General features: G+C 50.8%; 2 protein-coding genes across 2 annotated transcripts in view; one reads left to right on the top strand and one right to left on the bottom strand.

The window, feature by feature from the left end:
- The window catches only part of Nat10 (N-acetyltransferase 10), a 39,879-nt gene extending 38,128 nt beyond the window's left edge, over nt 1-1,751 (top strand). Inside the window, exon 29 of the mRNA XM_028766910.1 lies at nt 1,059-1,751. Within this exon, the coding sequence (XP_028622743.1) occupies nt 1,059-1,164 (106 nt within the window). The 3' untranslated portion in view covers nt 1,165-1,751. The remainder of the gene's footprint in view (nt 1-1,058) is intronic.
- A 2,158-nt stretch (nt 1,752-3,909) lies between these two features.
- Nucleotides 3,910-25,589, bottom strand: part of Abtb2 (ankyrin repeat and BTB domain containing 2) — a 152,955-nt gene continuing 131,275 nt past the window's right edge. Inside the window, exons 4-17 of the mRNA XM_028767045.1 lie at nt 21,459-21,611; nt 19,936-20,101; nt 17,256-17,345; nt 16,693-16,794; nt 14,782-14,878; nt 14,232-14,367; nt 12,934-13,160; nt 11,678-11,856; nt 11,291-11,396; nt 10,991-11,093; nt 10,066-10,156; nt 6,804-6,872; nt 6,231-6,344; nt 3,910-5,177 (exon numbers count right to left, since the gene is read on the bottom strand). Of these exons, the coding sequence (XP_028622878.1) occupies nt 4,980-5,177; nt 6,231-6,344; nt 6,804-6,872; nt 10,066-10,156; nt 10,991-11,093; nt 11,291-11,396; nt 11,678-11,856; nt 12,934-13,160; nt 14,232-14,367; nt 14,782-14,878; nt 16,693-16,794; nt 17,256-17,345; nt 19,936-20,101; nt 21,459-21,611 (1,831 nt within the window). The 3' untranslated portion in view covers nt 3,910-4,979. The remainder of the gene's footprint in view (nt 5,178-6,230; nt 6,345-6,803; nt 6,873-10,065; nt 10,157-10,990; nt 11,094-11,290; nt 11,397-11,677; nt 11,857-12,933; nt 13,161-14,231; nt 14,368-14,781; nt 14,879-16,692; nt 16,795-17,255; nt 17,346-19,935; nt 20,102-21,458; nt 21,612-25,589) is intronic.

Here is a 25,589-nt window from a genome sequence, read left to right as displayed (position 1 = left end):
AGGGGCAGAGGGGCAGAGAGGCGGAGAGGAGAGGCAGAGGGGCAGAGAGGCAGAGAGGAGAGGCAGAGAGGCAGAGGGGTGGAGAGGCAGAGAGGAGAGGCGCAGAGGCAGAGAGGCAGAGAGGAGAGGCAGAGGGGCAGAGGCAGAGAGGCAGAGAGGAGAGGCAGAGAGGCAGAGAGGAGAGGCAGAGGGGCAGAGGGGAGAAGCAGAGAGGAGAGGCAGAGGGGCAGAGAGGCAGAGGGGAGAGGCAGAGAGGAGAGGCGCAGAGGCAGAGAGGAGAGGCAGAGAGGAGAGGCAGAGAGGCAGAGAAGAGAGGCAGAGAGGCAGAGGGGCAGAGAGGCAGACAGATCTCTGAGTTTGAGGCTGGTCTAGTGAGTTCTAGGTCAGTGAGAGCTACATAGAAAGACCTTGAAGACCCTGGCTCAGGAGAAAACAGAGCAGTATTTGCTCACTCAGTCATGATGTTAATAGTCTCCGGATACTCTGTCTCCATAGGGAGTCTGTTTCCAGGGTAAACAACATTAAGAGATTCTCATCTCCAAGGGCTTTTAACAGGCAGGTTGCCTGCTCTATCCATTTGCTAGCTACCCTGGCATGAGGCTTGCCAGTGACTCCCAAATCACGACTATTGGGAGTTTGTGCCATTGGTGTAGGAAAAGTCAGTTCATAGCAGTGAGTTAGGACGGGCACTGGCTTTCCTTGAAGATCCCATGTTTGTGCTAAAAACTGCTTCTGGGGTTGCTGGAGTGACATCTCGGCTCCATGTGGTGAGCATGATCTCTGTCTGGCACTTATGTAGCTGCTTGAGGTACTGGGACAGGAGACTATTCGGTGTTCTGAAGAGAGCTATTCCATAGATGGTCAGGGTAGGCCTGAGTGACATGTCCCAGCCCTGCATGAAACTGTCTCTTAAGGAGTGCAGGGAACGTGTCTGGGTGTCTGTCAGGTGAGTGTGCTTTTTCAAATAGCAGCTTGCAGTGTTTCAGATCTGTACTGTTTAATGCTTTCTGTTTCTGTCCTTGACGATGGTTTGTTTTTTTTTTTTTTTTTTCCTCCAGTGACAAGAAAAGGAAACTGGAAACAAAACAAGAACCCAAACAAAGCAAGAAGTTGAAGAAGAGAGATAACAACAGAAAGGATACGAAACTGAAGCGAAAGAAGTAGTGAGGCGAGGAGCTGCCAGACTTCTGAGCAGTGCTCTGCTGGGCCAGGCCATGCAGCAGTGTGGACAGCGACAGTGACGAGGGCCTTCAGCAGAGGCAGGCACCATCATTCCATCTGTACGCCCGCCCGCTGTGGCTGAAGACAAAGTCACTCCCAAACAGTCTGCTTAGAACTTGGTGCGTGAGCAAAGCTCTGGCCTTGTCAGAGGCTGTCACCCCACCCTAAGTCACGGTTTCACTTTGGCTTGTTCCCGCTATGGCTGCTGCGCTGGCTGCTGGCCTTCCTGGTGCTCCAGCACACAGCTTTCTGGAGCAGCACTCTTGCCTCACTGCAGACTTGTCCGAACACTCTGAGGCCAGGTCAGCAGGATCTCTCCTGCTCTTCTGTCCCACTTCTGCCTGCGGCTGGTCTGCTGTCCTCAGTGTCCCAGGAAAGGCCGAGCCCTTAGGTAGGCTGCAACATCAGAGTCCCAAATGCCTTTGGTTGCCTCTTCATTTGGGAGAGACTATTGAGAAAGACTCTCGATACAGAAGTGAGAGGAGAAAGAGAGTTTTTTTCTTTTTTTTTTCTCTTTTTTTTTTTTTTGGTTTTTTGAGACAGGGTTTCTCTGTGTAGTCCTGGCTGTCCTGAACTCACTCTGTAGACCAGGCTGGCCTCGAACTCAGAAATCTGCCTGTCTCTGCCTCCCAAGTGCTGGGATTAAAGGCGTGCACCACCACTGCCCGGTGAGAGAGTATTTTTAATAAATGACGTCTTGGAAAGACCATTTGTCTGCAGTGCTTATAAAATCTGCATATGTAAAAGTTACATACTTGTTTCTCCTGATGAGTTTGGCTGCCAGGTCAGAAGTAGAGGCCTAGGTATCATAGCCATTGGTATGGTGTGTGGCTGGAGTTCTGGCCTAGACACCTGCAAGATAGGGCTGGTATCCAGTGGCACTGTAGTCACCTTGAAAATTAGCTGTCTCCTGCTGGGTTCTATGCTTCATACGTTAGAGACAACGCAACCCTTAGGTTACGAGGCCAAGCTGCCCGCAAGAGCTTGGCTGTGGCTCTGCCCTAACCCTTTTTCAGATCTTGGACACTGTGTGGTTCAAATGTGCCCAGTTTTCATGTGGAACTATTAGAGGTAATGTGGTTAGGAGGCCTGTTAGAAAAGCCTGCTGTGCCTTAGATGTCTAAAGAGTCAGTACCAACAAGGTCATCATCAGATTTTCCTTCTTGATTTTGGTCTTGGCAGCTTTGAGAACTTTCTGGCTTGCCAACCCTTTGTCTACACAGGGGACTCTTATGAAGAAAGGAGCCCAGTTTAGCGTAGAGAGAGCACAGCATCAGGAGAGGCCAGCCAGAACCTGGGAAGGCCAGAAGCTTTGAGTGTCTAGTGTTTGCTATGGTGGCCCAGGATTAACCCTGGTGGTTTCGAAGTTGGTACAGGGGTCTCAGGCCCTAGCCGTGATGTTTAAATAACTGCCTTGTCTGCTGTCCCTGGGTTCATTGCTAATACATCCAGTACTTGTGACCCAAGGACTCCTATAAGAAGTCAACTTTGCTCTTTCTTGTCTAGCTGCTAGTAGCAAGAGACTTTTGGCAGCTCAGAAGTGGCTCTCAGGATCTTGAGTTGCTGCCCTGGGGTAAGTGATCAAACACCCCTGTTGCTATTAGTATTCGGTCCTAGGAAGTGTGTGTGTGTGCACGCCAGAGGGCACGCCTGTCATTTTCCACTTTATTCCCTTGAGTGGTCTCTTGGTGAACTAGAGCTAGGCTGGCAGCCAGCAAGCCCCAGGGATCCTGTCCCTGGCTCCCACAGCACTGACTGGGGCCACAGGGCCGCACGTGGTCACACCTAGTTTTTCACATCGGCACTAGGATCTGAATGCAGACCCTAATGTTTCCACAGCAAGTGCTCTTACCCATCTTGCCTATCTCTAGCCCCTCTATTTTAAAAAATGATTAAATATTTGCTTAAAAGTGCTTGTTTAATATGAGCCTTAGGGGGGCTAACTCCTCATGTAATCCTAACACCTGCAGGGGAACAGGTTGGAGCTGGTTGTAGGCAGACCTGCCTGTTCAGCTAGGAACAGCTCTGCTGGAGGTGGAGTATTCAGACACAAACCCTTAAAGGATAGCCACTCTGGACCTCTGCTGCTCCTCCACCTTCACACAGAGGGACAGAGGACTGCAGCTCCTTCCTGCGGCCCCCAGGGGGCACAGGACATCCTCACTGCTGAGTCCAGAGCCCCAGACTGAAGTTCAAGCCATTCTGCCTGCCCTCTACCCCAAAAAGAGCTAAGAGACGGGCCTCTGGTTCCTGGAGTCTCTGTATTCTTTTCCAGGATGCTACTTAAACGATAGCCACTCCCAGTTCTTAACAAGAACCAGTGGTAGGAGGATGTTATCTTTAGCAAGGAGTCCTAGCCCAGGCTGGCCTTCAGCTCCTGCTCCTGCATCTACCTGGTGCTTCTCGTCAGACCATGCAGTGTAGAGCTGCTCTGGTATAGGTGTGCAAACCCAGGAGCTTCCCCCTTACAGAGGGGCCTGGGCCATAAGGTCAGAGGAAGCCACAGGTGGCCTCCCTGTGTGAGTCCTGTTCCCGCTAGTCCATTGGCACATCAAACTGTCATGTGCTCATTGGCTAATCTGAGGACAGTCTGATGGCTCTGCTGTCCTGACCAGTGGCACAGACTCAGCTCTGGGTTCCTCTCCAGCTCTGAACTCCTAGGCAATCTTCTTTTACCAGTAGCAGATGTCAATGTTAATGAGTTTTTATTGTTGATAAAACCATAGTACATTTACAGTAAGTAACAACATTAACGTATAGTTACAGTATCATACAATATTACAGCAATAAAATACCATTCATTCTTTTGTACATCCAGCACAAGCAGCAAGTTGAAAATATTTTTCCAGGATTGCAAGCCCTGGGGGCTTCTGATGAATAAATAGTTTCTAAGGTAGCTGTTCTTGATGCTGTCCCAGCGTCTGTCCACAAACAGGCCAGAGGATGGGGAGCCGAGACTGAGGACAGGAGGGGAGGGGATACAGCTCTTCCACCGAGGCCCTGTCTTCTGTGCCCCAGAGACACAGATCCCAGATGACAAGTGTGCTCTTGCACTTCTGTCCTGAGTGGAAGGCGCTCTGCTGCCTCAGCCTACAGACACATTAGAGCTAGGCCGAACCTAGAACTGACCTCTTCACTTTGGCTGCCAGCTGTAGCAGCAAGAGCTGAAGTCCTTGGGTTCCTGTACTGTGGCCCATCATACCCTCAGCTCAGAAGCTCTAAGCTCAGACTCTAAAGTTAGTAGTCTTGCAGGGAGGGCCACTAGAGGTCCAGTCTTCACAGACAGGGGTCACCAGCCCTTTCAAAGGCACAGTTTGGAGGACAGGATTTGGAAAGCCTTTCCTCTCTTTTTAGGAAAACAAATCATACCAGCTGTTGTATCCAGTGGCCTGGGGCTCAGGATACATTTTCTACATTGGTAAGAAAGCCCATGCTCCTAACAGCCCCAGCCAGGATGGGGAGAGCAGGAGCTGAGGTGGATTGGCTTGCTGCTGAGCCACTGGAGGGGAGAGGGCACCGGGTAGCCCTCAAGGTGCAGCTATGTCACATCCCCTTGCCAGTTACTGGTTGAGCAACAGTGAAGTGGACTCTGTCCACCCAAGGGTCAGTGAACACCACAGAGGGTTGGTTATCTAGAGGAAGAGCAGGAAGTACCCCCAAGAGCCTACAAGCCTCCCTCCACTGGGGGTGTCACTGGTGGTTTCTGGCCTTAACGGACCTTTGCGCACTCTGAGACAGCAGTCACTCTCCACCCTGCCTCACACCCGGGAGGTGACGTAGACAGAATGCACTCGCTCAGCTAGGGTGCTCTGCAGGTCCTGCAGTGGGTCCAGGCCCTGGACTTTGCTGCTTCGGCCATAGATGAGTTGCCGGAAGGCATCTTGCTCCAGCAGGGCCTTCATGTGCTTGAGGAAGAAACCTTCACAGAACAGGGCCAACTCTGGGGCATTGTGGATCTGTGGGTAGAGAGAAAAATAAGGCTCATGGCCCTTTTAAACCTTCTCCATCCCCAAACCTGCCCTAACCTACTCACCTACTCACAGTAGGGCTCACCTTAAACCTAGGGAGATGCCCCATCTGCCTCTTGAAGCTACTTTCCCTTGTGAGTACATCCTGGGAATGCTTGGTTTGAATTTCAGTTGTGTCACCAAGAACACTAATGAGTCACTGGCCCCTACTCTTTCCCTCACCTACGTCACAAATGGTAGCTTTATTGAACCAGCTCCTTTCCTAAGGGCAGTGACTACACACTGCTCAGCACAAGGATCACAAACATCATGGACGATGCTCGAAAGCCGTGGTGATTCAGTAAGTATCAACCATTCACTTTGAGTCTGCCTCTGAGCAGGGTATGGAGGTCCCTCTCAGACTCTTGGAGCTAATATGCAGGGAGGATAAAGCCTGAGAAATTAATGAGACAAGCCATGTGACTACGGATGGACAATAAAAGCTGGAATGCCCGAGGCCTGGGGACATACCTGATGAAGACGCAGGGAAGTTGGTCCTGGGAAGTGCTTTACAGGAAGGGGGAAGGGTTGTCACAGAAGGTGGGATGCTATGCGTCTTGTCAAGTTAGCTATGAGCTGGCATCTGTTAGTGTGCAAGCAGCCAACTTTGGGCAGGCTTAAGTAGGGGGATGGCATGGTTTCGTACTTTTAAAAGAAATACAAGGTTCACACATGGCGGAGACAGAACATGGAGAGACCATGAAGATGCTATTCCCAGAGCAGAAATGCAGGTAGCTGAGTGGAGCATGAGGAAAGTGTGCTTCAGAGGTAGGTGGCCGAGATGTAAGAGATGGTTCTAAACCAACTGACTTCTGATTTGGGGCCTGAGCCGATGTCAGGACCACTGCTGGCAGCAGGGACCACAGGCTCCAACTGGCCACTCCTCTGCCCTGCATGTGGTCTGGACACATGCACTTCCTCTCCTGTCTGTTGTTAGTGCTGTGAAGGGCCCTGCAGAGAGTACAGTGTGGTGGGAAGTGGCTGCCTGTCCCCAGCGCTTACCTTGGCATATTTGTAGGTGTTGACAGCACTCTCCACGCTAAGGGTCTGGGAGCACAGGATCTCACAGTGTCTCTGCAGGGCATCTAGCTGGAACAGGTTGGCGGCTGACAGCAGCTAGTCAGGGGATAAAAGCAGGCCTCTTAGAAATGAAAGCTTCCTCTTTAAGTCCCAGGACCCAGCCCTCTTGCCAAATTGGTCTGAGAAGAGATGGTTCCCTTGAAATGGTTGTGTTCCAGGTCGGCTTGGTAGTAGCTGAGATGTGAGAGCCACGGATGGGCACAGGTATGGGTTGAGATTTCTGACCTCCAAAGAGACCTTGGGCTGCAAGTTAGGGTGTTTACCTACTGAGCCCCTGGTGCTTTTAGCCACTGGTGAGCAGGAAGCTTGGCCATTGTCTGTTGCTCCTGGGCTGAACCCCACGGGCGCACCAAGAAAGCTGGGCTTGGAGGTGTGCCCAATACCTGGTCTACAGAAGTGCCCTTACTTCAGATGACAGGTCCCTCCATATGTGTTTGAGATGAGGGCTGAGAGCTGAAGGTCTGGAGGACACTGGGCTACATGCCCTGCTCTTACCTGCAGGATGTCAGCAGTGGGGATCTCCATGGACTCTGTTCCTCCATAGTATAGGTACTGCATCAGCATCTGCAGTGGAAACAGACTTGTGTAAACACCACCTGTGCATGCTGCACATGCTGCACAGGTCTACTGCCAACTCTGAGACCCTCTGACTCTTGCCGTGACAGCGAGTCTTTCCCTATGAAAGCTTGTAACCCAGGAGGGAAGATGTCTGTCTCAAGTCACTTTGGCTTTTGATTCTAAAACAGGGCTGCTACCCCCACTCTCGCCCCACCCCTACAACATGCTCGCTGCTTTTGTCCAAAATTTATGTATGAACCAGATGTGCTGCTACCTGCCCACAATCCCAGCATGCAGGAAAATTAAGACGGGAGGAGGTTTGAGGCCCAGTTTGGACCATATGTCACCAGGGCAGCAGGGACACCCTCCCTCACAGCAAAACAAAAGGATAACATAAATTCTATGCATGGCCAGGCATGTTGGTACAGATCTGTAATCCAACACTAAAGAAGGAGGGTAGCAAGTTCAAGGCTAGTCTGGTCTACATAGTGAGACTCTGTCTCAGAAGCAAGTAAGTCTATATGAAACTGAGGGGTAAGTAGAGGGACAACTGTCTAAGCAGGCTAGATTCGGACACCTTGGCAGACATCCCCAAGAAAGGAAGTGCTCGCTTTGCTACCTGGCTGAGATCTGTGTCTGGAGCTCTCAGGAAGTGGAATTCCATGGGAGAGCTCAGGAATGGGCAGCTATATTGAGTTTGAGGTTTACATCACAAATACTGCCATTTCATTGGAACCTGGTGAGGTTCCCAGTTGGAAGAGGGAGAACAATTCTCTCTGGTTGGCTGAAGAAACAGCCTCAGCAAGGTGCTGGCAGGAGTGTGAGTAAACATGTCTCCAGCAGCACAGTCAGGCTCTGTTAGGACAGGCCCTCAGGCTGCAGAGGCACCAGAGGGTCTAGGAGAACACCCGCCCCACAGCAGTGGCAGCTCAGCCAGGTGCTGGCAGGCTCCAAGAAGCTGGGCTCCCAAGGCTTCTGCGGCCCCAGCTGGAGCCTGCACAGCCATCGTAGCTCAGTAGTCTGTCCCTGTGAGTACTATGTGCCTCCTTAGCCACCAGGACAGGCTCAGACCTGGGGTGTCTTCACTCAGCTGGGACAGCAGCTGCCAGGTTTTCTAGACCCTCTGGTCCTCTGCAGCTCGACTGTGCCTGCCGGTAGGTCAGCTCTTCCAGTACAGTGCTTGTCCAGTAAGCAGAAGACCCCAGGCTTAGTCTCTATACTAAAAGAAACATCTCAATTTTTTACACTCTGGATGTGTTGGAGTACATGCATTAAAATACTTTGGAAATGCTGGTGTAAATAATTAAAGTTAAATGGGCCCAGGGGATCCATGGAATAAGGCAGGTAGCTGCCCTGGACCAGATCTGGCTAACTGGCTAACTCTGGGCGAGGAGCTAAGGGTAAACATTTACAAGACCTGTGTGTGCCGCCCCGGTAGGCAACTGTCCCCATTTACCCTCCTCAGGAGCTGCCAGCCTGTCCTGGCACAGGTGCCCTTCCTTGGCCCCAAGGCTGAGCCCATACGTCTCTCTACCTTTCCACCAATCCCTGCTGCTCTCCAGGACCGTCCTACATGTGAGCACAGTTGTAGTCATCTGGACTTTGAGTTTCTTGGGCAAACATTCTGGAGCCATCTCTCCCCAGGGCGGAGGGAGAGAAGGCCAGAGGCCCCGGTCTGTCCTCCCTGTCTCGTCCCTCAGTTACTGTGTTTCCAGTCCCACCTGTTCCCCCTCCATGTCCCACGACTTTCCCATCTCATAGTCAAGCTCTTAGCAAATCAGTGTCCTTCCTCGCCTTACGTGGCTCCGTCACTTCCCAGCGGTGTTCCCTTCAACAAGCTACTTGACCTCTGACTCCTCACCTGCCTGGACTGCTGTGAAGCTTAACTGAGGGGCAGGTGACCTCCTGAAGCGTGTCTAAGGAATGCCTGGTGACTGGTGAGCTGCTGCAGGGAAAGGTGCCTGCTCTCATGCCCAGGACTCACACAGGAAGGAGCAACCCTCTGTATACAGTGGCATGCCTTCCCCTGCACCCCACAACGAATCATTTAAAAATGTCGGTGACCAGTGCCACCCTTCCTGGGACCTTCCTGTCCTCAAGTTGAGTTTTTCCACTCTGGCTTCTGGGTGCTGTCTGTAGTCTGCAGTCTTGTTAACTGGTTGTTGCTACCCCGAGCCTGGCTGCCACTTTTCCAGGAAGTGCCTTCCCCTGTTGTATACACACAACAGTCACGGCCATGTCTCACTGAGGACGGCTCCATCCTCTTAATCTCCCTGTCCCCTGTGGCTAATGTGACTGAGGAGTAGGCTGAGGAGCCAAGCACTGCATGGACTTCCTGACAGTCTCATACTCCAGTCCGCTCTGGCCTCCAGCTCATGAGTCTTCTGCCTCAGCCTCTGAGGGCTGGGGCTATAAGTGCTTGTCACCACACCTGGCCTTAAGTGTGGTGGCACAGAGGGTCAGAAGTGTCACATGGTGGCTCTCTGTACTGCTGAGTGGTAGTGCTGGGGAATTTGTGGTCTCTCCCATGGGATCTTCATCTGCCCAGAGCAAGGCAGGGCCTAGCACTACCTGCTGCTGCTGCTGCTGCTGCTGCTGGGCCTCTGTGTGGTCATAGCCCTAAAGAGGGTCAGATCTACAGGCCGAGCACCCACTCCCCCAACACACACACACACACACACACACACACACACACACACACACAGACACTTGGGGACTTTCTGGAAAGTCCCTCTCCTCTGAGACCAGTCTCCTCATTATAGTTTCTGATGCTCAGCCTGAACCTTTTTCAGAGCCCTGAGCTGGGGCCTGGACAGGCTGCACTGGGCTCCCGTGCTTTTTTCTGTCCTGGGCTGGAGCTGGACTGCTGGGAGAGGGGCAGCCTACATGATTGCCTAATGGTCCAGCCACTGCCTTTCCAGTAAGCTTTCAGCAGCTCACTACAGAAGGCCGGCACACCTTGAGGGCAGCGTGTGTTCATCTTTTCTATCTGTGTGCAGGCTGCTGGATTCCAGAGGTAGTGCTGAAGCCACAGCCTCAGAGCATCAGTCTGGCTGAGGGGAGGACTGGGTGACTCCCTTGTTATCACTGACTTGGTAAATCACACAGGCCCTAGGGGACAGAGTGACCAGATGCAAAGGTCCAGGATAGGCTGTGCAGAGGGACTTTCAAGGCGATAGCAGCTCTGAGGCCCACACACCTGAAAGATGTGGTATTTGATGTCGCTGATCTCAATGGTTTTGCTGCTGTCCCCATCTTGCTCTGACTTATTGGTCATTAAGGTCTTGAACCTGGAACAAAGAGACAAGGTGGGGTTTGAACATGGCCTGATCCATTGCTGTGCCAATGGCACTGCCATTTGAGCAGCTTCTGGGAGATGGAACACTGAAAATGACTGCCTTGTTCCCAAACTAATGTTTGGCAGGTGAAACTTTACATCATCCTAGGCTGCTGGGCCCAGCTCTGTGCTGTTCCTCCACTCTCCCCTTGCATGATGACCTGGAGCCTGTGGTGGGAACGTTGGCTCTTTATTCCAGAACCCTTCTGTGTTCTAATCGTCAGCTGCGATAACTCAGCAGGGGCCCCTGAGAACTTCCCCTTGCTTGCTGGACTCTGCTTCTGCTGCACCCAGTCTGGCCCACTTTGTAGCCCAGAGGCAGAGCTTATAAGGACTCCTTGGTCCTTTTTCTCTAGCACTATGGTCACCTTGTATAGCTTTCTTCTAAGGTAGATGGAACAAGGTTTGGAAGTAAATAAGACAGTTCTGAGGAAGTTCCTGAAACTTAAAAAAATTCCCATCATTTCTCCCTAAGGTTATATAAGCAGCAATGACTGCTGTTAAGAAGAGACTGGGCAGATGGGCAAGTCAGGCCAGAAACTTCAGAGATGCAGGTTTCATGCACCCATGCTGGGATTGCCTCTGGGACATCATGTTCCTTTAAGTAACCTGACCCCAAAACTCACCAGTTTCCTAAGCTAGACCTAGGTGGAATCATTTATTAGTGTCCTATCTGGGGTGGACACATGCTTGGTTCTATCTCCTCGGGGAGACTCACACAGCATACTTCAATGCTAAAAGAACTGGAGGTGTTCCTGGGACAAGGGCCGATACCCAGGTGGCCTACCTATTAGACGCTGTCACCAAAAGGACTTTGTGTGCATAAAACAGCTTTCCTTCCACTAGGAAGGTTACATCGGACATCTCCTTGTTGTTCAGAAAGTGAGGATCTGTGGATGGGAAGACAAAGACAGTGTCAGGGTGTCCACCTTCTAAGAGGGCTGGGGTGGGATAGGGCAGAGGACACAGAGTGAGGGATAGAGAAACTGAGGCTAGGGCCTTGGCACTTGGGAACAGAAAAGGAGTCAAGAGTGATGGGGAGAAAGAAGGGTTGTGGGGACAAGCTCTAGTGGGCATGGACACACACCTAGCCTGGCTGGCAGGGTCTTCCGGATCTCTGGGATGCTGGGGATGGGGCTGCTGCCATAGCAGTGCATGAAGATGGTGGCCAGCTGCTGAAGGACGGAGTCGTTCTGTAGGGAGAGGCAGAAAGGACTCTCAGCTCATGCGCGTGGCTGGCTGTAGCCGCAGCTACATCAGGCTCGTTGGCCAGAACAGACTGTCACTTCATCTGATTTCCCAAATGGCTGTTTTGGCTGGGCTCCAACCTGGACTCTGCCCTCTGGCAGCCATGCAGTCCAACTCTGGGTGTTGGGGTGATGGATGTCCATGTGTGTGGGATGCCTGTGCATGTAAATTAATACGGCCATCCTAGGATGTGGAACCCAGGTCAGGGCTGCGGGGCCCCACTCACTTTGCTGGTCTTGAGGATGTCAAACATGAGCTGCAAGCCTTCTGTCACCAGCTCCTCGTTGTATTCCTCCTCCTTGATGGAGCTGAAGTCCCTCAGGAGGCCCTGCACCACCGAGTACCGTGACTGTGAGAAAGAGGTCCGCAGAGACTCTATCCAGATGTGCAGCTTCCAGGGGACACCTGGCCAGAGAGACGGGCAGCTGTCACTTCCCTCCCAGTAACTCACAGCCTTCCCGGGGCGGGCTCTGCTTGCTGCCCCACTGAGTGCCGCATGCTGCTCAGCTGAGCTTTGTGAACAGAATGTGGATTTCCTGTCGGGCTCATCTGACAGGGCACAGGATGCCTTGCCTGTTCATCAGATGACATGGGGAAGGCCTTCTGCTAAGCTAAGGGCCTATTGCTTGTTGGCCCTAGAACTATTTGCCGAGGATAACCCCTTCAGGAGGAATGACCAGATGCATCCAGAAAAAACACAGGGCACTCAAGAACAGGAGCCTGAAATGGCTCCATTATGGAGGAGCTGGAAGCATCCAGCTCACTGGTTTATCTTTGCACAACAGGGCATGTAGGAGTTTACTGGACTTCCCTGGTGTGAGTCTGGGGCTATGGGGTGACAAGACTAGGGTGTGAAATTTATGTCAAAATCCAGTTGTATTCCAATGATGTTCCTGGGGCTGCCTGGGCTTTGATGGCCAGGCCCTAGGGCAGTGGTTCTCAATCTGTGGGTTGTGACCCCTTTGGGGACAATGACCCTTTTGCAAAAGTCACCTAAGACTATCAGAAAACACAGGCATTTACATCATGATTCATAATAGCAGTAAAAATTAGCTGTGAAGCATCAACAAGAATAACGCTGTTGGGAGTCACACAGCATGAGGGACTACAGCATTTGGAAAGTTGAGAACTGCTGCCCTCGGGTTTGTGCATTTGGCCCCACAATTACACCACCATGCCTTGTGCTCTAGTGGACAGCATCCTGTTCTTAGTTGAGGATAACAAACCCACAAAGAGGTGGGAAGTGAGACTTAGATCATATACAGCTAACTTAGGATCTGGTTCAAGTCTGCCTCGCTGGATGATGCTCAAGTCCACCAATTCACAGACTCCAGGAGTAGAAAGCTGGCTGAGCAACCAGGCACACTGACATCTTTGTAATATTCGGGGTCTTATCAAGACTCCTGATGTGCTGGGACCCTGAGGGCAGTGCAGTGACTGTTCTCACATGCATGTGCACTGTGTGTCTCTGCGCAGCCTCACCCAGTGCCCTCAGCTCCATGGTGATGTCCAGGTAGCCGTGCTCAGCACTGTAGTACATGGCTTCCTGCAGGGCCTTCGTTCGGGTTCGGCTTAACCTCACAGGCCCCTCACTGCTGCCCTGGCTTGATGTGTCGCTTTCCTCCACGCCCTCTGCCAGGATCTCTTCTAGGGACAGCACGTCTGCTTTAGCCTGCTGTGGTTGAGTCAGGAGCTTCCTCAGGACATTCCTGTAAGCCAAGAGAGCAAAATGAGCCCTGGAACCCCCAAGATGGATGGATAGTGCCCACCTGAGTTATATTCTAGAGCCCTGTGGCCATGATGGACGACCTCAGTGCAGCACAGGGTCTCAGCATCCCCTATCCCAGATGTGTGGAGGAGCCACGGACCCCACCTTTTTTTCTGTACTAGTATGACTGAGGAGTTAGTCTGCACTTGGCTGTGTGACCTCAGGCTGTTCTACCTCTCTGAGCCATAGCTGCTTTGCCACCTTAAGACGGGGTGCCAGGATCACCCTTTCTTGGGGCTGGTTCCAGTCTGATGCAAAGGTACCAGCAACCTACTCCACAGTGGACAAACCCACCAGCCCTCCTGCTTTCCTCTCCTATGCATTGATGGGGAGGGTTTGGGAGTCTGGAAAAAGGTATGGGGCAGGCACTGTCAGGGAGGTCACAGCAAGAGCACAAGTCTAGTAGTGTTGAGGACAGCCCTGAACTGAGTGTTGGCATCTTGCCCACCAGTCTTTCTTTTCTGTTCCCTTCCCTGCTCCTTAGTAACCGCTTCTCTTGTTCCCCTCCACGTTTCATGCCTAGCACTGCCTAATGACTCTGGTTTCAGCCTGCTGTTGCCAGTCACAAGGCCAGGCAGGCCTGCCATCTGCTCCTGGAGCTACTAGCAACCTCTTCATAGCCAGCCTATGCGCTGAGCGAAGCCCTGGGGATACCCTGGGAGCACCACAGGCACTGGAAAATCTCCACCAACTTCACAGAGGACTAAAGTCCTGAGTGGCCCTGGCAGCTACATGAATAATAGTTTTGCTAAAAGAGGTGGGCTCGGGGTTTAGGTCCCAGGTCAGTGCCAGCATGTCAGAACCCAGCAGGTCATCCAGTGTTTCCAGGTCTACAAAGTCTTAGGCCTCCATGCTGACCAAGAACCTACATTGTCCTGGCTAACATACACTCAAGCTCTGGCTTTAGGAATGGTCACCAGGCCTGGCTCTTCTACTGCCTCAGAAGCCCAGGCTCATGAGAGTGCATCTCAGTGTTCCTGGTTACCTAGGGCGGGCGCCTCAGGGTTTGTACCTGTGGCCATGGGCGGCTGAGTGGCTGAAGCAGTTCATATCCTCATGGAGGGAAGAGGCCATGCCATTGGCTTCCAGCATGCTGAGGAGGGGGTCAGCACCGCGGCTCAGTAGCAAGCTGACCAGCTCATAGTTCCCTGAAAGACAAGGTGGAAGTACCAAGGTTCATGAGTATCAGAGGAGGGAAACCAAGGTGGGGAAGATGGGGTCTCCAAGATCTGATCCTTGGAATAAGTGGGGGAGACCTACAACCAGGCATGATAACATGGGTATAAATAGGAGGTCAGAGAGGTGGCTGTGTCCTATGCCACCAGGACCCTGTCTAGGTCCTCAGAAAGGGAAAGCTCACTGCCCTACTGGACCCTCTCTGGGTCCTACGCTCAGCAAAAATGCTCGGTGATGGAGGGAAGGAACCCCCTCCCAGTAGCCTAGAAGGAAACCCTTAAGGGTTTCCAAAGTTAACAGAGAGCTCAGTGACAAGTCTGGGTGACAAGGCTAAGATGTCATCATAATGTGAGAACCTGAGGGGCAGGAAAGCAGTGTGTACGTACCGGCTGCAGAGGCCAGCTGCAGGGGTGTCTCGGCGTAGCTGTCCTCCCCACCGTTCACGGCTGAGCCCTCCACATGGGCACCAGCATCAAGTAGCAGCTGTCAGGCACAGGAAGAAGACATACTCAGCATGACAGGGTGCCTGGAGAGCGGTGCGGTGCTCTAGGGGGAAGGACTTACAAGTCTTTCCAAACATGTGACCACGGAATAGCTCCCACTGGTGGCAGAGGCACTGGAGCCTGAGGATGCCTGGTTCCCCTCAGGGACTTGCACATCTGTAGTCTGCCCCTTCACCCCACCATGCACCATGCCCTAAAATGTGACCACCTTCGAACTGTTTTTCTCTTCTCAGTACTTTCCCACCAATCAGCTTCAGAGACCTTCTGGAGACCTCACACAGATGAGCAGAACAGGAAGTGTCACCTACAATCCCTACAGCAGCAGTTCTCAACCTGTGTGTCTACCAGATATGCTGCACAACAGATATTTCCACTATGATCCATGACAGCAGCAAAATTATAGTTATGAAGGAGCAATGGAAATCATTTTATGGTTGGGGGGTCACCACAACACAAAGGAACAGCATTAGGAAGGTTGAGAACCAAGGCCCTAGAGGGAAACAGGGCCCTGAGCAGTCGCAGGCGTAGAAAGTATGGGCTACAGTGCTGGCCACTGACTGGAGTGGCTTGAACTTTAGTCTTCCCTATCTATAAGGTGGGGAGGCGGGGAGAGGACTGCCTTGAAACATTACTGAGATGAAATACGATGCCCAGCACACTGATGGCTTAGAACCAGCAGCATTCGGACTCCTCACTGGGGAGGCTCAGTGGCTACCCAGGCTGTCAAGGGGTGGGGAGAAGCAGAATGTCGCAGGCCAGCCAGGAGTGCAAGTTGTCCCATTCTATCAAGGACAGCTTTGCCAGGGGTCAGAGGAGACAAGAGTGTTGCCTGCATTCTGCTGTAGAGGGGGATTGCTTTGCACACCTCCAGGCTCCCGGAGATACACCTCAAATCTCTGAGCACCCTCCCTGGCGACCAGATATGAAAAGCCCCAGTTCCAAGCATCTCTGTAGGGTGTGGGGCACAGAGGTCTGTATCTGCTGGTAGCTGTCAGTCAGAAACCAGATGTGCTCACTACTGGGACAAGGCAGTAGGCGTGGAGACCTGCCTGCCGGATGAAACTGGGCACCAGGCCAGCTCAGGGCACAGCCCACAGGCCCAGCCTGGACAGAGGCAGTAACTCTGTTCAGCCCTGGGAAGGCAGTGACTACAAACCAGACTAGGTGCAGTGGCCAACTGGGCAACCACCACCTACAGAGGGTTGGCTGCATGCCAGACTGCGCTGACTACCACAGGCAGGCATGACTTTACTATCCACAGAGGCCTTGTATCCTAGAAGAGGAGGAGGGAGTGATATCCACCCCAGGGGGCAGGTCGGAGGAGTCCTGCAGGACCTGAGAACTGAGTGTCGTGTCACTGGTGCCCCTTCTGCCCACAGCTTTTGCTTCTAGAACTATCATCTCTTCACTGTGATGTCAGCCGCAGCAGCCCAACCCAAGGTGGGCAACAATGAGGCTTAGCTTGACATGTGAGCTGTGCCATCTGTTTTTCCTCAGGAACTGGGAGACAGGGAGGGACAGGAGTGGAAGGACACCATGATGCAAAGCCAGGTCTGAGGGAAGAACACTGGCTAGAAGAGGGCTGCAAGTGTGAAATTGAGCAGACTGAAGCCCGGGTCTTCCAGGACTCACTAGGACAGAGTCCTGGCTAGGCCTGGCTCTCCTCTTCCAATGTTATAGTAACTCCACTCCTGAGGCGAGTCGGTCAGGTGGGCCCTGGCCTGGAGCAGTGTCTCTGGCTGGACCCGGCCCACTTTGGAAGCTGAGGCACACAGTGCACCCTCGGCAGCTCACCTGCACTACAGAGATGTGTCCATGCAGCACCGCGAATGTCAGTGAGGTCCAGTGCCTGCTGTCTGGGTGGATGGAGGGATGTCTGGGAGAGTTGCTTGGGACCTAAAATACAACAATTCGTCACATTTCCTGGAAGGTTACTTTCCAGAGCAGATGACACAGGTACTTTAGCTAAAGGCACACATTGCAAGGGTAGTGAAGTTAACAGAAGTATATCTACATTTGCTTGGTAATGTCTTCTGAGAGCACTTGTGTGGACAAGGTTCAAATCCAACTAGTGATATCTACCTGTGCTGACGAGACAGAAGGGGAGCACTTTATGTGTCCGAAGGAGGCAGAGACAGGGAATTCTAGGGATTAGCCTACCAATAGAGGACAAGAACTATGAAAATAGAATTATAGCCGCTCTCTCTTCTCATCTCCCTCTTCAGTCCAAATCCAGAGTAAAGTGTGTTCTTTCTCTTTACTTGTTTTAGGCAGTTTAAGTACCACACCCACCCTGGCTGGAGATCTTGGCATAGCCTCTCGCTGGGTTAGGGCCTGGGCCAGGAGCGTCTTCTTACCTGGATATCTAAGTTTGCTCCAGCATCGATCAGCATCTGGACCATGGCTTCATCCCCAGCAGCACAGGCGTACATCAGCGGCGTCATACCCTGTGAACCAAAGGTAGACGCTGACTTGTCAGACGCAGAACACAGCATCAGGCATCCCACAGGCCTCTGCCCAGCTGCTCCTCAGGAGCTGTCCTGTGTCTCCTGCCTCTTAAACTTCCAGGGCCAAGGGAACTGGAAAGCTAATCAGGGGCATTACCCACCACAAGCACTGTGAACGCACAGGGGTGAGAAACACATGGCCTACATGAGGGGCAGTGCAACCAGATCCCAGGCCCAGTGTCTCCTCTCTGCCTCAGTCTTCATCTTAGAGTATAGAAACAATGTGGGCCTCAGTTGGCTGTAGAAAGGCATCAGTATACACAGTACATACATGGTAAGCTTACAACCCTGAGTGAGAGTTAATGAACAGTAACACATTATACTGCACACAACACATCACGGCCAGTGCCTGGATTCACTGTAGGAAGTGACTTATATGCAGTATTTCATTTAGTCACTGTACTGTTACTGTTGGGGAAGGGTTTCTATTGTCATCCTCATTGTATACATGTGGGACAGAAAAGGGGAGTCAACTGTCCAAGGTCCTATAACAAGCAAGATCTGGAACCCGGGCTAGAATTGAAGCTTGTGGAGATGTGTCTGACCATATCTTGTGCTAATGAGCAGCACAGAACATACTGCAAGCTGTGTCAGCTCCCTCACTGTATCTACATGGGCCGTTAGCAGGGTTGTCTCCCTGACTGGGAGTCTGATGGCAAAGGCAACAGTGTAAAGTGCATTCCACAGCTGGATCCTGGCAAGCATTTGTCTGGTGCTCTGCGATATTATTTATTAGGTTATTTGTGTGGAGAGAAGCTCTTCTTAGCTCATAAATCCTTGTCTAGTTCCTGGAGATAAGGAAATGGCTTGAGATTAATCATGGGGCAAGCAGCCTGTTTACCTATGCATCTGTGTCTAAATACCAAGGTTCAGAAAGCAAAAATGGCGAGCATCTACAGAAAAGCCAGTGGCAGCATGATGGAAATTTGGCTTTGTTTCATGCTAGACACACACACACACACACACCCCAGGTACGTAATGACTTTTTTCTCCACACATCTGTATACATTCAGAGCATAAACCAGGCCCAGAACTGGAGAAGGAAGCAACTTTTTTTTATGCTGTCCTCAGGCACATACAGAGGGCTAGAGGACCAGATTTCAGGGTTAATCATCATCGTTTTGACAGTAATACGGCGGCAGTAATAATCATATTGACAAGAACCACAGCAAACACGTACTAGCATTGACGGAAAAGTCTACCAACTGCTCTACACACAGGCACTGTTATTCCACCTCTGAGGAGAGGAAAGCAAGGTCCCTTTGGTGGCCAGGTATCTTGTCACAACACCTCTGCTGTGATGTGGTAGACTAAAGCCTTCAATAGTCTGAATTTTAAGTGCCTAGGCTTCAACACTGCATTTCCTGAGGAAGCGAACATCAGGAAGAAGGCTCCCACAGAGGCCTTGCATCTGTGCCTGCATGTGACCAACGCCAGCCTGATGTTCACTGTGCAGACACTCTTCAGTCTTGGCCCGGCTGCACTTGCTGGCAGTTGCCCCACCCCTTCCCTGTTCTCCTGCTGCACCCAGCCCCGCCCTCCCTCCAGTTTCAGTCCCACAAAACATTCCTGGCCTCATGCTCCATCTGCTACTCCAGTCTCTGGGTTGCACTGTCACGGCATCTGACACCAGGCTTGACCCTCCATGGCAGCCTGGCTGTCCCCAGGTTTCTGGGTGGACTTCCAAACCACACGGTACCATTTGGGACACAGTAACTGATACCCAAACAGAGGCATATAAACATTCCACAGTGGGGGTGAGCTACAGTCCTCTGACTCTGCAGGTGCCTCAATAGTTTTTTCTGTAAATCAGGTTTCACTCCAGTATTTCCCACCCTCTCTCCCCCTTATTTTGCTCCTTGGAACTTCTCATGAATGTGTTCTATGTTTTATGTGTTTGCCATCCTCCTCCTCTTCTTTTGGTGCTGCAGGCTCAACCAAGGGCCTTGCATATGTTAGGAAAATACTCTACCAATGAACTAGATGCTCAGCACTCAGTTTCATTGTGACAGCTCACTCTGTAGTCCTGACTAGCTCTGAACTCACTTTGCAGCCTAAGCTGGCCTTGAACTCGTGATCATCCTGCTACAGCTGCTGAGTGCTGCTGACTCCAGTTGCACTTCCATCCCTGGCTTAGGTGCTCAATTCTTTGTCTCTCTTCACCAGTGTCACCCCTAGCCCTGATTTCTCTAGAGCTTCTAAGTGGCTGGCACACAGTCTCATTCACATGCCAGTGCTTATTTCCCACAGCATGCTACCGAGTCTACAATCCAAGTCCTCACTGGAGTTTTCCTCAGCCCTGCCTCATCTAGGACAGTTGCTGGCCTTCCAAATGGGGAAACAGAATCCACACTGCCATAGTTGTCCAGGAGGTTTGGGGGACTCAGACTGGCCATCTGTCAGGAGCTTGAGGCCCAACACTGACTGAGCAAGTCCCAGTCAGGTTCAGGATACAGGGGCTGTGACTGTTTCTCCCACACAGTTCTTAGTTGCTCTCTATGCCTGGCCTAGAAGAGTCCACATAAGGTACCTGGTCATCCATTGTGTTCACCCCATCTGGGCCGAGGGCCTTGATGGCCTGGCTGATGAGGTCTGTTCTCCCACAGTTAAGCATGCGGAAGCCCAGGTCCTGGTTGAAGCGTTCAGTAGCAGCTCGAGCATCCAGCCTCCGGAAGGAACTGAAGCAGCATTCAGGTCTGCACAGGAGAGACCGAGAGGTGTATGAGTGTGACTGTGACACACAGCACAGTTGGGCCTGGCTGGGCAGGAGGACCGAATTGTGCAGGGGTCAGATATGACTGTCCTTGCTCTGTTATTGCCCTAGGGCAGTGCTTTTCAACCTTCCTAATGCTGTGACCCTTTAATACAGATGATCCTCATGTTGTGATGAGCCCCAACCATAAAATTATTTTCACTGCTCCTTCATAAGTATAATCTGGCTTACTGTTATGAATCATGTAAATTTTTTTGAGGTAGCAGAGGGGTTAGTTTAAGAACCACTGCCTTAGAGGGTGCAAAGCTCAGCTTCCCTACACATGGGTTCATGCAGTGGATTGTGCTCTTGAGACCTGTTGACTGTGAGAGCAAATTCTCAGACTCTCTTGAGGAGGAGAAAGCTGATCAGGGCTAGTGTCTGGGCCTGGGCCTTAGCATTTGGCCACCGCATAATGCTTGCACAAGCAGACTGACCTTCAGCTCACGAAGCAGGCATTGCTGCCAATGTCTAGATTTTCCCCGAGGCTCTTCAGGTTGCCTAGTAAGATCCCAAAGTACCAAGGACAAAGCAGGAAGAGGCTCCAAATCCCATGAACAATCAACTCAACCTACTAAGGACCATTATAGATAAGATCTGTACCTATACAGGGCACGCCAGAGCATTCTAAAAGCTCCTACCCGAATCCTTGAATTAGGTCAAAGTTTGTAAAATTCATGTCTATAGTATGGTTTGGGAACAGTCAGAAAACAGAAATTCAAGCACCCCTCAGCCAGGCTAGGGATGGCCAGCAAGAGCTCACCCATGAAGAGCTTCTGCTGCAGACCTGTCTACAGGAGGGGTTACAGTGGGAAGGCATATGAACATGGCCTCAAATTTAGGCACCTCTGCAGACAAGCTGCTGTTCCTCCTTGACCTGCAGTCTCTTCATTTTTTACAGGGCACTAGAGCCCTCTTTAAAGTTGTCATGATGGCTGAGATACAGGCATAAAACAGAAGAGTTCAGCACAGGGTTTGATACAAGAAAACCATGGTGTATAGAGGGACAGAGGAAAGAGCCTCCTGATTCAGGACCCCAGACTCGTGCTCCATGTGCACTCCAGCCCAAATTCAAAGGTGTGTATGTTCTGGGTAGCACTCCAGCGGTTACAGACAAAGCCTAGAACAAATCTCTCCCTACACTTGGCTGTGGCATTTGTGGATGATACTTAGTGGAACTCAGGTGCCTTACAGCCTTGCTCTGATACCCACCCAGCCACTAGAAGCAGAGAGCAGAGAGGTGTTCTAGGTAATGGGACATAGATGTTGTAGCCCCCGCCCTGGTCTTTTGGGTTCCATACTTGAGCTGGCGGGGTTCGCAGTCCAGGCCTGGTAGCAGCAGCCGGGCTGCCTGCCGAATATCACCACTGTCCACAGTGAGGCTGCGACGATGTTCTGCATAGGTGATTGCCACCCGCATCCACTCCATCAGCGGTGGCAGCAGCATGAAGGGCCTGTGAGGCAGCAGAGAGAGGTCAGGTCTAGGTGCAAGACTCCCTGCACACAGCAGGTGGCCCCTCAGCACACAATCTCAGAAAGTAGCCTTACAAGACTCGCTTCATCCATTAAAAGGACAGTGTCAATATTACCTCTCTCCACCCAACCTCTCAGGCCTACAATAATAGCCCCTAGAACTCTCTACCAGCACGACGTGTGTCCCATCATCCCGACTGGCCTAAGGTCAGGAACGATGCCTTTCTCATCTCTGTATTGACCCAGCCCAGGGCCTGACCCAAAGGTTTTCTGTTGGGAATTGGTTCTAATGCTTTGTCTTAATTTGGCTCCCAAAAGCCATGCTTCCGGACCTGAGAGCCCCTGCCCCCAGCTGGCTTCAATTCATATTAAAGAATGGCTGGGCAGAAAGACGAGGCAGGACTTTTAGATAGCGCAGGCAAGGGACCGAGAGGGAGGGGAAGAGGAGAATCACATGACTTGGAGGGAGAGAGATCAGATTTAAGATCAGATTTAGGAGAGAAATCATCCAGCAAAGTAGGTGGAAAGGGAAAAGCGGCCCTATGGGGGCTGCCCAGAAGGTAACAGGGCAGCAAAGATAAAACAGATTTAGAAGGTGTTAAGCCAGGGATACCAGAGGGAAATGTATGCTAGCCGAGGAGAGCACCAGAAATGGCCAGTCATTCAGCTAGTCAAGGCATATCAAAATTAGCTGGCATGTGTGTTTCATTCGAGAATCCAGAGGGCTCCTGGGTGGGTATGGGCAGCATGCATGCAACCCACCAGAGTCAAAGCGGTTAACTAACTCACCGTTAACAGTTTTCACTAAACGTTTGTTGGCAGACGAAAACTATGAATTAGCGCCTGTTATTTAGCATTAACCTATACAAGTTTTTACTCGGACCAAGTTATATTTCTGCTAAGAAAAGACTGATATCCGTCTATGATATCTGGAGCCAAGGGTGGTGGCATGCACCTGTAATCCCAGCATTTGAGAGATGGAGGCAGGAGTTCAAGGCCATCCTGACTATAAAGCAAGTTTCAGGCTAGCCTAGGCTATAGGAGTCCTGTCTCAAAAAACAGAAACAGTGATGTGTCTCATTTTCAAGGGCATGGTGTTGATTCATATAGGAACTGGGACTATTTGGGGAAACTTGTGTAATCTAGGAAGGAAAAATGACCATTCATGAATTATCACTTTCTGCAAGATCTACCCTGGTTATTGTTCATTTGAAACCCCCTTAAATATCTGTGAATTTTCCAACTCTTACAAGGCTGGAGGGCAGTACAGAGGGACTTCCACAGATGTCCTTAGCCCTTAGCCCACAGAGAAGGCTTTATTTAAACCATTACACTGAAAACTGGTTGTTCATGATTTTCTATTTGAATAGCAAAGAGCAGAGTATAGCCATTAATGTGTGTGTGTGTGCATGTGCGTGTGTGTCTGTGTGTGTGACTATGTAGTCTAGGTGGTCTAATTTGAGTCCCTCCTGCCTCAGGATTCTAAATTCTGAGACTGCAGGCATCACCAAGCCTAGCTATGCTATTAAACCTCTAATTGGGTATTTCCCAGTTCCTCTAAAGCAGTGGTTCTCAATCTGCTTAATGCTGTGGCCCTTTAATACAGTTCCTCATGTTGTGGTGACCCCAACCATAAAGTTATTTTTGTTGCTATTTCATAACTATGATTTTGCTACTGTTATGAATTATAACATAAATATTTTTGGAGATAGAGGGTTGCCAAAGGGGTTGTGACCCACAGGAGGGGAACCGCTGCTCTAAGTCAAGCTCCAAGGGGATGTTAAGGAAGCACAGGTTCTAGTCAGGTGGTGCCCTTACTCACGCTCCGTCCGCCTCATGTCTATCAGTTCACTAGGTAGGGAATGCAGTAGGGATAGAGCCTCTTTGTCTCTCTTCTTATAGCATTCTTGTATCTGGGCTCTATTTCCCTTGTGTGCTAGAGGCCGAGACAGCATAGTGGAAACACTCTATCTCCAAAAAGATTCGTGATCCCAGTCTCAGTCCCCACTCACTTCTCCATGGACACAAATGCTCAAACACAGTACCTGAGGCTGCGTACATGGTCCTAATGAACGGACTTCACATTGTCTGTGCAGCTGTTCCTGGAAGCCTGGTCTAGACTGGACTCCCTAAGTCCTTTCTGTGATGTAGTCAGTGTCTAATTCTCTGTATTAAGACCTATCCTATTTAAAATACCTAGAGTGATGTCTGTTTCCTGAATTGAACACTGATTAATACTCCAGAAATCTGAATTATCCCTCTGCCTCTTGGGTGGTGATTAGTGAGTACCTTGTCTCCAAACAAAGCTGACCTTGCCAACAACCAACCTCTTAGGCCAAGGATGGTTTACTCACCCTCACTCTCCACCTGTGGTCCTTAGGCAGGTAAAATGATAAGCAATCCATGGGCTTTCTTGGTAACATCCTGTTCCTAGGCTGTGGGTTCCAGAATACTATTTCCTGTCTACTAGTTCATCCTGCCCACTGGGCACAGTGAGAAGAGCAGGTCTGTATTATGTGATCTTCTGGAAAATCCCTATTAAAGATCCAGTCTCCACAGCTGTGCTGCAGCTTCATACTGGAAGGGCCTGGAGGAGCAGGGCTAAGGGTAACGGATGTCTTCCTTGATGTCTCTCTCAGTTTTCCTTTCCAAGCTTTTGCTGCTTCCCAAAGCTGAGGTTGGCTGAGAGCCCCTTTGTGCTGAAATGAAGTTGGCTACAGGGCTAGGCCCAGGACTGGGAGCCCCAGTCAGGCTGAGGAAAGCCCCTCTGTGTAGCCATCTGCCTGCTGAGACAGTGTGGGACCTGACAACTCGGAGTAGCCATTCCTACATATTTTTTGTCTCAACTCCCTTTTTATACTCCAAAAAAGTTACTGAAACCCTCAAAGGGCTTGTACTGATCTTCTACGATACCAGCAAAAAGTAGAAGAGATAAAATGCTAAAACACACAGATACTTTCCACGAGCTATCACAGTGACAATATCACGTCAAAAAGCCTCTGGAAAATTCCCTTGGACATTGTGCAAAAAATGAAATTGAAAATCAAACATCACATTCTTTTTTTAAAAAAAAAATTGACCCTGCACTACTCTCCTGGTAAGTGTCTCCAGGGTTCCAGGGATAGCCACAATTTGGGGACTTCTGCTTCAAAACATTCTACCAAGTCCTTGTGCTGGTTAGGAGGTTTTTTTTGTTTTGTTTTTGTTTTTGTTTTTTTGTAAGAGGATTATGTGTGCATCTCACCATGAAGCCCTAAAATCCAGGCTGGGTCAGAACTCACTATATAGACCAGGTTGGCCCTAAACTCACAGAAGTCTGCCTCCCTCTGCCTCCTGAGAGCTGGTTTAAAAGTATGTGCTACTACACCTAGCACTGTGCTGTATTAGTTCATTGTCAACTTGACATAACTTAGAGTCAGTTGGAAAGAGAGAGTTTCAATTGAGGAATTGTCCAGATCAGACTCGCCTGTGGCCACGTCTGTGAGAGACTGCCTTGACCAGTGATTGATGCAGGAGAACCTAGCTCACTGTGGACAACACCATCCAGAGGCAGTAAGCAATGTTCCTCCATGGTTTTGGCTTGAGTTCAATGACAAACTGTAACTTATAAGATTAAATAAATCTTTCCTTCTCTAAGTTCCTTTGGTCATGGTGTTTTATCATAGCAGCAGAAAAGACAGCTAGAATAGTGTGCAAGGACAACACTGCCAGGGCTGGCAAGTGGCAGCAGCCCCAGAGCTGGAACTCTGTCCTGATGACACACAGTCCCTGTGAACCCTGACATGGTATAGGGATTTCACATACATCCATAGATCAGGGTCCTGAGGATCCATGGGCAGCACCTTCCCTGAAAGTTCTAGTGGCTTCAGTACCATTGAACCAGTTATGGAACCTCAGGCAAGCCACTGCCCTCTGTGGACTCAGCTTTCTATTAAAGAAGGGATTAGGCTAATGTTTAT

The sequence above is a fragment of the Grammomys surdaster genome, unplaced genomic scaffold (assembly GCF_004785775.1).
Source record: "Grammomys surdaster isolate TR1022 unplaced genomic scaffold, NIH_TR_1.0 170, whole genome shotgun sequence".
NCBI classification, from domain to species: Eukaryota; Metazoa; Chordata; class Mammalia; order Rodentia; family Muridae; genus Grammomys; species Grammomys surdaster.
This window is presented reverse-complemented; position numbering and strand designations above follow the sequence as displayed.